Consider the following 11,754-nt stretch of genomic DNA (forward strand, 5'->3'; position numbering starts at 1 on the left):
TCATTTAGAGCAATAAACACCACTAAAGAAGAAGATACAGAGAAATAGATTGGAAATTATATGGACAAAAAAAATGTCCTTCTCACAGCTAAAAACAAATGTTTAATCTTAGTTTTACATAACCAAAATAATTCATCAAACTGATGCATTTCAAAACTAGCCAGTCTTCCAGAAAATAATATAGTCAAGTCTTACTGAAATGTGACTTGACTGAAATTTAGATAATTACAGACTGTTTCAAGAGTTTTCCAGTTGTTTTGGGGAACTGACCTCAGCTGAATGACTGCAAGGTAAAGAGCAAACTCAAACTAAGCTTTCTTTAAGGAATGTATTTGTTAAAAATTGGTAAAATAAACAGGAAGCATCAGAAAGTTTGAAAGCAGAGGAGTGACACAGACAACACCACTATGCTGGAGTGAAAAAAGTGCTGAATTTTCCCTATCAAAGAAATGAATGAGATTAACATATTGTTTTGAACTGTTTCAATGCTGTATTGAATTCCTACCTAAATTAAGGATCAACTTAAGGATCCCAGTCATTAAGCTCTCAAATTCTTTGTTCAGGAGCATGTGCCTGGGATAGACGATTTGTGGGAACAAGATTTAAGTTGACATAAGTCTATGTGGAAGGTGGTTTTGCCAAACTATCTTGTCCATCAGACCAGTATTGACCAGCAGCAACTACAAGACATGCCCCACTGGTAAAAACTGTTAGCAGAGACCCTAGCTACAAGTCATTGACTGATAATCTTCCTTCTCAAACATCTGGGTAACCCTAATTCTAACATGATTCAGCACAAAATTTGTTTTCCAGTTTCCAGTTTCCACGAAGCTTGTAAATCCTTTGCAAGGTTACGCATTTTCTGTATTCACAATTACCATCTTTGTTTGCTGAAGACTAGAGTCTGCTGCTTTCAGCTCTGTCAGCTGTGGATTTGATTTGGTCTCCAGCAATTTCCAGGACGGTGGTTGCTATAGCTGCACTAATGAAAGGAGCAACCATGTTTCCTGGAAGACAATGTAAGCAAGCATAAATAAACAAATGCTTAAATATATTCTAAGTGGTGTTAATAGCATAAAAGAGATATTACTGCAGCAGCGAAAATAAGATTTTAGCCCTTTTCAGTGGCTTGATACATACCAACTTTGCAACTTCCTACTCAATGCTTACCTTGAGCCGATACAACTTTTTTGACAAATATTTAAAGTATTACTAGTTTTATAGGATTTTCTTCTTCATCATGATGCAAGTCACATTTTTGTTGCATTTGTTTATGTTATCACGTTTTTCCCTTGACAGTCTGTCTCTGTAATTTTGTTGATTCCTTTTACAACAATAATAGGCGCATAGATGGAGGTACATGACCAAAGCCAGGAACATAAGAAAGTTTTAATTTAAAATAATTCTGTTCAGTTGCACTGAACTTTGTCAACTCTGGTTCATTGAGTTTAGCTTTAAGTGTGATTCTTTTCTGACAAGCGACTGTAAAAACTGTATCACACATTGTCGTGTTTGTGTTTCAGTGGCTCTGTATCAATTTTGTTCAGGATGCTGTTGGATTTTTTTAAAATCACTAGACCTACCAATGAACTAGAGATTCGAAGGTCATGCTGTGTTCAGTCTCATGCAACACCAACAATAATGGCATTTCTGAGAAACAAAATCTCTCACTCAGTGAGAATAAACCACTTCAGTGTCTAGGGCAGCCTGTACTGTCAGATTTTCATGAAATGGGAGTAAATCCATCCTACTGCCAAGCTAAAATGAAATTTCCCCAAACTTATGTCACATCTATGAAATAGTCTTACAATATTAGCGTTATTATTGCATTAAGGTGGCAAAGTTCAGAGGGGCTGATCCTGCTAGCTCATCATGGGATAAGCTTCCATCACTGTAACAGAATATGGGAATTATCCTGCAGAGTGATTACTGTAACAATACTATCCTTATATAACTATAGATCTGTAAGCAGATGGTGTTACTTGCCTGAATTATTTGGTACCCTTTTAACAGGTCTTACTATCTCTGGAAAATGCTGAGCTTTTTTTGCTAATGGCTATGTAGTGCTAACTTACTGTCTTGTTCTTGATTAGGACAGAGATATGTTTTTTGGGAGATACTGGGCACTGGACGCATTAGGTCAAGATGAGGTGATGAATAAAATGAATGGAGCATATTTTAAAGAAAACTTCCTCTTTACTAGCTATTAAATATGTTTGATGTTTTAAGAGAAAAAGTAAATACCACATAGTAAAATTACATTAGTTGGAAACACTGTCATCTGTTTTCTTATCTGATTTCTGATTCTAACTCAACACTGTACAAACTATTTTCCTTTTCTTCTCTCCTTTATTTTGCAGTTAACTTTGACCACTTTCAAATATTGCGGGCTATTGGGAAAGGGAGTTTTGGAAAGGTAAGAATCAATTTATTTTTAGCAGTTAAAAACCTAATAGAAATTTCCTTTGTGTATTTCTGGTGTGATCTGACTACAGTAAGGGAACGTAAGTTTTGTAGCCTTTTGCTTCTTAAAGACATCTGAACATCAGTACTAACTGACTATTCATTAAATTATTTCTATTACAGTAATTCATTAAAATTAATTGAGTAAAAATGATTATAATAATTAAATCTCGTCAATGGGGATTAGCAGAATTTAGAAATCAGTCCCCCAAATGAAAACAAATAAACAACTAGGAGCAGACTACTTTCTTAGACAGTCCACTAGAGTGATCTTGTTCTTATATCTCTGGACTTATTCTTGTCTTTAAAATAATTGCAGTATTTTAAAGGCACTTTACATAGATTCAATACATTTGGGACTGTATTAGCTAACATACACTGTAATTATGATCATTGAATAAATGTTTGTTCAATTCAACAGGCTTTTGCTGAAACAGAGAAGATTAATGGTTTGTTTACACATGAGTAGACGACCTTTCTTTCCTATAATAAAGACTATAACGAACTTTTAAATTTTAATATGGGTAAATACAAGGTCATTCAGTCAGAGAAAATCATATTATAAAAATATTAGAAACCATTAGCCACAGGAATACATTTGAAGGTGAAGTATTTCTTCAGTAATTGATCAAGCAACAGCTATCTAGATCTTGATTTCAATGATTCTTGAATATATGCCAGCTGAGTGCTGGTGAGGTAGTTCTGTAGTTAGGCATTAAGAACACACAGATGATTTTGCTGGCTCTTGGCCTTCCATGCAGAAAAATGACTTTCATTTTACAAAGGCTGGAAATACTTCTCACAGAACAGCATGGTCCTTCATGGCATGGTCCTTATTTGGTTCAGTAGTTTCCAAGACAAACCCTCTTTGAGGTCAATAAAAGAATATACTGCTAATGCAAAATGATATTGAAAAACCCCTTAAAAATCAGGACAGCTGGAGACCTATGATTGTTATTATCACAATACAGTGATGGAATATCATGTCAAACTAAATTGAGGTCCAGGAGTGCAAGTTAGGTACAGGATAAACAGTTAGAGATATATCCAAATCATGTTGGCCATCACAAAGGTCACCTGCAACCCTCTTTCTTCAAAACTTCCCCATTCACACCTCTACTATCTCTACTCTTTAAAAGGGACCCTCACCCTTTCACATCATGCAGGAAAATAAAACAAGCCTAAGTGCTTTTTGAAGGCCTGTTGGTTGATGTTTGATCCATTTTTCTCCATGGCATTCAGGAAACTGGTGAATATTTCTATGATATTTCTAGAAATACCTGATTTTCTTACAGATTCATATGGCTGCAGTCTTCTTCTGAAGCTGCTGTGGGCAAGAATAAAGTTTCACAACCCTGAGAGAACATGTTTAATGCAAGAAAGGACTCATGCATAAGTCCCCTCTAAACTCAAATCCTTATTTTGCAGCTGTCAAAGGTAACAGAAGGGTTCTTGGCATAATGGTCTTATTTTTCCCAAATGCATGCAAGCTCCTGATGAATCACCTGTTTTTCCTTCCACAGACAGGGAAAGAAAGAAACACGTTTTAAAAATGACCTATTATACCATAGCCAAAAGCACAACATAGTAAATCAGTCACCATTTCAAGTGTCTTTCTCTGTGAGTCAGTCTTGCCTTTATCGTTCATTTAGAAGCCTTGTTGCTGGCAACTTTTTCTATGACTGTCCTTCTGGAAGTAGCTGGCAGCAGAAAATGTCAAAAAATGATGCAAGACCTCTAACCTCTATCAACTTGTGGTTTACTGTTTGGGGTCTATTCTGCTCTAGCACCCTGCAAAAAGTAGCACTGTGTTCGGTATCATGCCTTCCTTAAACTGCCTGCTTCCTTTATGGCTGCTCTGTGGCCTTTTCTGTTTTCTGAGAGCAGTAGGATGTTTTAAGACATGCTCTAAGTTTTTATTTTATTGCTGTTGGTACAATCATTCTCTCTCTTTCTCTCTCAATATTTCTTAAATTACTCTGGTTGCTACAGCAACCTTAGGCCTCTGCAGGATATTGCTGCAGGAGGTATCTGGTATGGCAGAGAGTGTACGCAGCTCAGCTTGCTCTTGTACACAGAGCTCAAGGTCAAACTCAAGATCCTCAGCACCTCACCTCCTCCATCGGGGCCGGCTGCTTCAGCAGCTACACTCTGTCCCCCCCAGCTGGCTTCAGAAAGCAGCTCCCTGCGTTTTCCTTTGGCGTTTTCAATTCACAGTAGCAACACTTGCTGTTAGAGGAATTCCTAGGCCATTTGATATCAAATGCTTTGTTTCTCAAGAGCTTGGCTTTTCTGAGAAGTGGCCACCTGTTTTAAGCCGCTGCCTCAGTACACGGTTTCTTAGGGACATGTTAAGAGCAGGTGCAGTCTTGAATGCATTGTAGCATCTTCCCTAGAAAAAGTGAAGGTACATCACAACAGTTGTGAGGAGGGTGTGAAATGGGTGTGGAGAGAAGAGAAACAAGGAGCATACTCTTGTTTCTGGAAACAACCAGGCTTGCTTCAAAGGTGTCCTTTGAGAGCTCAGGTTGCAGCCTGGTAAGCGACAGATGAAGAAGTTGAGCTCTGAGCCTGTGTTGGACCATCGCAGCCACAGCTTCTGTGTAAGTCAGTGATTCTTTTGTTCAAGCCAAGTGACATGGCAGAGTGGTGTGTGATCACTCACTGAACAGTTGCCCTGACTCCTGGGCTCATGCATACATAGCCGGTGTATGTATCTCTACATACAGATACTGGTACAGACCTGTAAGCCACTGCAAGGGTGACACTGGTACCCAATGAGGTATGTGGCACTACTCTAAAAGTAGCCTTGCTGGCTTCAGTGACCTTACTTTGCTAGGTAGATGAAGGTAGCTCTTTACTTATGCTTTGGTGTCCTCATATGTAACAGGAAACATTTAATTTTTTTTTTTTCTGTTTTTGGAAGACCTTTAAGCTAGTTATGCTTGGCATGTTTCATCTACTAGTATTTCTGAATACATTTGAAGTGGGCCAGGTCAGAAATTTTGCCCAAACAGGTTTTATTCATATATTAAATATTTTCCTTCTAAGTCAATTCAGAAGTAGACAATTTAAAATACTCCAACCAAAAATGCTGAACACTGGTCTAAGTAGCTATTTCTTTCAGACACATGATACCTTAAAAGTGCTCTCTCATGTTTAATCTGGCTATTTTTTTTCTATGTTATTATAAGTAGGGCCATCCTTCTTATCAAACAAAATATTACCAAAAATTATATATTTGAAGATCATCCAATAAGTGCAAAACTGACTAGGAGTGAAATACAAGAATTATAATTGTTCTTTACTGCAACATTGACCATATAATTGCAGGCTTACTGCCACAAAATAATTTGTATTCAGGTGCAACAACTAGTTTTCAGGGATATTATAGTACCAATTTTCTTCAAGTTCTCTGTTAATGGGAGCAGGTACACTGAACAATCTGCCCTTCTTAAATTTAATTCAAATTATGATTTCAATGTACAAACTCTTTCTCCTATTTGTCTAAGATGCTGAGAGACAGGACTTAGTTCTGATTAATTTGGTTGCATAAAACAGTGACTTCCTCTGCTGAAGTAATTAAAATTACACTGGTGTAAAACAGATGGGAGCCCAGAATCACGTCTGCACTGATTGAGGGTACTTTACTACATAATATGCAAAGTATTTCAGAAAAAATATGCTGCTATCCTAAAAGCAACATAATGTACAACTGCAGAATATTAATATTGTTTGACAGAATAACCACCTATTTTTTTAGCTTGAGTTGATATGAAAGGATACTAAGCAGATGCTTGGTTCCAGCTCCAGCTGTTGCGGTTTTCTCTGGGGAATCTGTGAATGAATCCCCCTATCTCAAGGAAATTCCCTGGCAGTGTAAAGCCAAACTTATGACATCCATTCTCCAGCCTCTTTGTGTAAATCTTTCCAACTCTGCTTGTAGTCTGAGACTGTGAGCATTAATTTTTCAGAGTATGTGGGTAAGAACAGACAAGGTAGCAGTATTTCAGGCACATACCTCACAGCAGATTTGTCAACTCCCACACTGACTGTGAAACATATAGCTGATTTCTGTCTTGTAGTCCCCTACCTCTAGGTGAATGTCTTCTGCCTATGCAATGACACAGCCCCTCTGTTGGGCTGTGAGTACTCATGGCAGCTATAGCTGCCCCATCTGATCCACTGACCTGACATAACATGCATAATATTATGACACAGGAACATGCATGAAGTGTGCACTCCAGCTGCCAACTCCCCTCCTAACAGTGACCTTGTACAGAGGAGGTTTCTCTGACTGTGGTTTTCAATCTCTCCTTTTTTATCACCTGTCATGAAACCATATAATGTGGTAGTTTGAGAAGTCTAAGTACTCATATACCGAACTTACACCAAAATGGCTTTATTGAAATTAAGTGTGCCTGCTCCCTGCTGTTCTTTCCAGACCAAGCACATGGCAGCTAGAAGTCTTTTGAAGTTACTGGGAAAGAGGAGAAATCCATGTTTTGCAGCAAGTAAAATTTTTCAGCCATTCCCGTCTTTTGCCCTGGGAAGAGCTTCTCTGAAATTACCTACGGCTGCTCAGCCAGCACAGCATTATGCAGCTTTCTGCTCCAAACCATGAGCAAATACTGCCCCAGTTTTACTCAGCATAACTCTCTCGCTTCAGTTACTTACCTCTGCAACAGCCCATAGGGCACTTTGTCACGCGTAGCAGTCTTAGGGTCTGTGTGACCTCTTACTCTGCAGATCAAACTTGATCTGTAGGTGCTTTATTTTTTGCATGTGAAATCAGAGGAAATCCAAGAAGGTAGCTTAGAAGTGGACCATAGCCTATATTGCTCCTGAAAAATGAAGTTTAGCCCTGCAGGCATAATCTATTGATTTTCTTCCCCTGGCTCTGAGGAAAAGTGGCTCCAAGTCTGATCAAATTCCTTTTAATCTGATAGTTTTGAAGGTAATTCATTGTTACCTTCTCCCAGACACAAAAACATACAACCCTGTGATAACAGCTTAGACATTTAGTAAAACCATCTTTAGAAATGGAATATTTTCACAAGAGACTTTTAAAAATAAGTACCATATAACTCCAAAAAAAATTAATGAGGATTCATATTGCCTGCCTTTAAAAATGTGCAACACAGATGCCTACATCTAAGCTAGTCATCCACAGTCTCTTTAGGGGGACTTTAGAAGAAAAGCCATCCCTCTAGAGATGGTCTCCTGGACCTGTTTAGACTCATACCTTAGGTGGAGGTGGATGTGCCTGTCCCTCCCTGCTGACTGTGAAGTTGGATAGTTGTTGAGTTCGTGACACTTACACTTGGTTTGAAGCATCACCTGTAGAGACAGCCGAAGCAGCGATACCAGTTTGAGCGGGGCACTGTCTGGCCTTTGGTAAATGATATTCACAGAAAAATTGAAAGAGAATGTTTTAGTAATGTGAGCGTGACAGGCTTCCATACTGATATGTGTAAATACAGCAGTTCTGCACAGACTTCAACAATAATGGGTCATCATGGAATTTGTTTGTTGAGATGTGGGAGCACCGGTTTGTCCCTGTTTTAAAATTACTCCTTTGGAAAGAGTTTAAACCATAAACAAAACCCCCCAATTTAAGCATTTCCCATTAAGACTACACATCTGAGTAGAGCTCAAGGGCTTTTCCTTTCTTTCCTGCAGTAGTGGAAAAGTTTCAGCCCATTGGTGTCCTGCTCACAACAAGAGCTGACAGCCAGCAGGTAGAAATGCCAGGAAGTATCCCCACTACGATTCAGTGCTGTCATAGCAACGTCAGGCGTCTTTCACAATAACATCAATGTGGATGCAGTTTGTCTTTCTTGATTTTTAGTAGGAAGTAGCTTTAGCGTATTCATTACAATCCTATTGATTTTGAAACCATGTTAAAAGACGTATGTAGGTACACATTGCTAGAAAATGTTTGCTATCATTCTGCTTTAAAGCTGTGTGCTAGGCAAGATTCTACTAACAACAGAAGGTCTGTTTCAGCTGTGCTGAATGTCCTTGTCTTTACCGTCAGGTAGGAGAACTGAGTGCCTTCTGGAGTCAGCAGTGTTTTGAAACCTGTTTACATTACATATTTAGGTGTTGTGTATGATCCTAGTTTGCCGCATTGGTCAAACCTGTAACTCTCAGCAGAGTAAAACCCCATTCTCTCAGTAGTCTTACTAGTCAATGGTTCAATAGGGAGGCTTTTTATGCAATGGAATAGGAGACTTCTGCAAACACTTCAGTCTTGGCCAAGTTTCATATGAAAATTGTGCTGCAAATTCATGTAAGTGAATGAATTGCTGAACTTGGGTTCTGAGTCAAAATCCATGAACGTTGTACTTCATAATGTGATTCACTAAACTGGAGTGTCCACATAATCTCAGACAGTATGTCAGGAATTACCCCTGCAAATTTTGCTTATACTTTTGAAGAACCTGTGGAAGCTTGAACAATTCATTTCCATTCCTCCATTTCAGTTCAACTCCACCTGCTCCCTCTCTTTCCCACAAAAGACAGACCCCAATTCCCCATTGTTCCACAGCCTGGGTTCTTTTCATATAAGTGTGAACCTTTAGTTATCTTAAGGGCATCATCAACATTCAGACTTTCCGTAACAACCCAAGGAGGAAAATGAAACAAAACTTTGGTACTCACCATTGTGCAATATTGAGGAGCTCAATACAAAACACTACCATCCATATTTTACTTAATTAGCAAAATATCTCCTGATATTAGGAAAGGTAATTAGAAACACTGCTTAATCACACCTTGTCATTATAGGTTAAAAGGACTCTGTTAACTCCTCTCTTTGGAGTAGATTTGATCTCAAGGACACACTTAATGGAAATACAGTTGCAGAGAGATAAATGTGTTTTGGTTTCACTGGCCCAGTTCCTCTTGGAGGGACTGGAAAAAAGTAGGGGAAGTAAAATATGCTGATGGTACACTCCTGGAGCCTTTCCTCTGTGTTTAAGAAATAAGTGACCACACAGTAGGTCTCTATAGGGTCCTCACTGGTTCGTCACCAGGTCCAGAATCCAGATGACACCTTGTTAAAGTCAGAGGTTTCAGCTGTGGGAAGTTGTCTTAGTTTCTCCAGACCATTTCTGAATTTTGAGCATTCAAGTTCCTTAAAATACAACTCAAAACCAAAGGACTTATTTCGGTTGGCACCATGTTGTAATCTGATCTCTGAGCACTAATTTTATGTGTGTATGCTATAATTCTATGTGTGTATAATATGAGAGCGTGTATGTGTGCATGTCTGTAGATACATAAATATACATATAAAATAATAGTGCCCACACCAAGTGGATCCAGAATACCCTTGAAATTAGACATTGCAGAGTTGTGATATCTAAACAGACACTTCCAGTACATAGTCTGTATATGTCCTGATGATGAAAAATTCTGATTGGAGTCTATGACTGTGTTAGTAATATGAATATTGTGCCAAAATAATATTTTCAACTAATATTCTATTGTCTGTGAAGACACACTAGGAGTGTTCACTTCAAAAAGTCCTAATCAATTAACAGGTAAAACCCTTCAGAACAAAAATCTGTTAAGGATATAGTTTTGCTCTATGTGTGTATGTAGGGATGTTCTGAAGATGAGATTTACACTAGCTTTGGGGATGAGACATGGAACAATCTTATATTTCTGTGTTGCCAGAAATCATATGTAAAATTATGATGTTTGGATATTGTGCTGGTGACACTCTCCAGCTTCGTTCAGAAGGTAAACTACCATGATGAAAAAAAATCCAGGCCTTACATCAGAGTTCTCTTGACTAAGATTTTTGTCCTGCATTTACAACATTATTTGACTTTTGTCAAAAAAAGAAAACAAAGTTAAAGCAAAGAAATTTACTGCCAGAGACTAGATCATTGTAATGGTCTCTTGTGACTTCAGAGATATTATGGTGAATCTCTGTATGAAAGTTCTTTTTCTTTTTAACAATAATTAAGGGAGCATAATTCTGACATTTAGATGAAATATTGAGCCTTGTGATGCAGTAATCAAGATGTGTGTATTGACTTGCAGGAATGAGTACAGTGATTGTGCATTTTCCTAGGCAGGAGGCAGTAATTTCTGTGACTAATGAAATAGCCTGTGATTTCAGCAATTGGAGTGCATTCCTCCCAGATTTACCGTGTAACTTCTGAAAGTTATGCCACTTTTCTGAGTCCCCATTTCTTCTTATGCAGGGCTGGGGTGTTCTTTTGTCAGTTTATTAATTACAATCTATTACAAAGAATCCTGCATAGCTGTGATATGGACTTTCTGAAGGTGTTCCTAGATTGTAGTGTCCAGATCTGGACTACTGAAATACCGTAAAAGGCTTCTTTTTTTCAAAGTCACAACTGAGTTTCCTTTCTGTAAGTGTCAAACTTTTACTTTACTGTCATGTAGGTGTGCATTGTACAGAAGAGAGACACCAAGAAAATGTATGCTATGAAATACATGAATAAACAGAAGTGCATTGAGAGAGATGAAGTTCGAAATGTTTTTCGGGAGCTGCAGATAATGCAAGGCCTGGAACATCCCTTCCTAGTCAACCTGTGGTAAGCAAACCTTTAAAATTATATCAAGGATCTCTTGTTTTCTTATTGCTGAATCAGTTCAGGCTACGGAAGACTGGAAAGCTAAAAAGTATGAAAAAATTTTGGTCACCTCTTTTTTTAAGGTGTTTCGGTTTTGCAGAGGTTTTTATTTCTCATGAATATTTTAAAGGTGCCCTTTTGCATTGGAATATTTAAACAGCACATTCACCTTTTTATTTCTGGTTTGGTTTCTCTCCGGATTGTTACAGCAGTGTGTGGAAATGTTTTGTTCTGTCCAACTTCGTCATTTCTTTTTGACAACACTTGGACTAAACATCTGTTATAAGGCTGTGGAATATCAAACCCAACCATTCAATTAAATTAATCTTTTAGTTGATTCAGAGAAAATTCAAAACTCAATTACTCTTAAATAATGGCTGACATGGAACCACAGAAAAGCATGTTTTTGTCACCTGGAATTTCTCTTATCTTCCCTGTGCTAGCCACTGAATACCTCAATCCCTTATGAGTGTGAGAAAATGTTGGTCAAGTAATGACTAGCTTCAGCTATGCCACCAACTTAAAATATTTGTTGGCTTTTTATGTAGTGATCGTAGTAAGGAGATGCAGACTTTTCCTCCCTTATCTGAAAATTACCTATATAGTTCAAAAAAAAGGGGACATAAACCATTATGATATAAAAATTGTTCAGTTTGTGAATAGCTTGGTTGGC

The 11,754-nt window shown here is 38.0% G+C and overlaps 1 protein-coding gene across 1 annotated transcript; it reads left to right on the forward strand.

Annotated features, from left to right (window-relative positions):
- Window positions 1-2,360: 2,360 nt before the first annotated feature.
- Window positions 2,361-11,046, forward strand: LOC104159113 (serine/threonine-protein kinase 32B-like; the record flags this gene model as incomplete). The annotated part of the gene is made up of 2 exons (XM_009696934.1): window positions 2,361-2,416; window positions 10,891-11,046. Coding segments are annotated over 2 exons (212 nt in total), but the record flags the coding sequence as incomplete, so codon positions are not given.
- Between the last annotated feature and the right edge of the window lie 708 nt (window positions 11,047-11,754).

The sequence above is a fragment of the Cariama cristata genome, unplaced genomic scaffold (assembly GCF_000690535.1).
Source record: "Cariama cristata isolate BGI_N322 unplaced genomic scaffold, ASM69053v1 scaffold15993, whole genome shotgun sequence".
Lineage (NCBI taxonomy): Eukaryota > Metazoa > Chordata > Aves > Cariamiformes > Cariamidae > Cariama > Cariama cristata.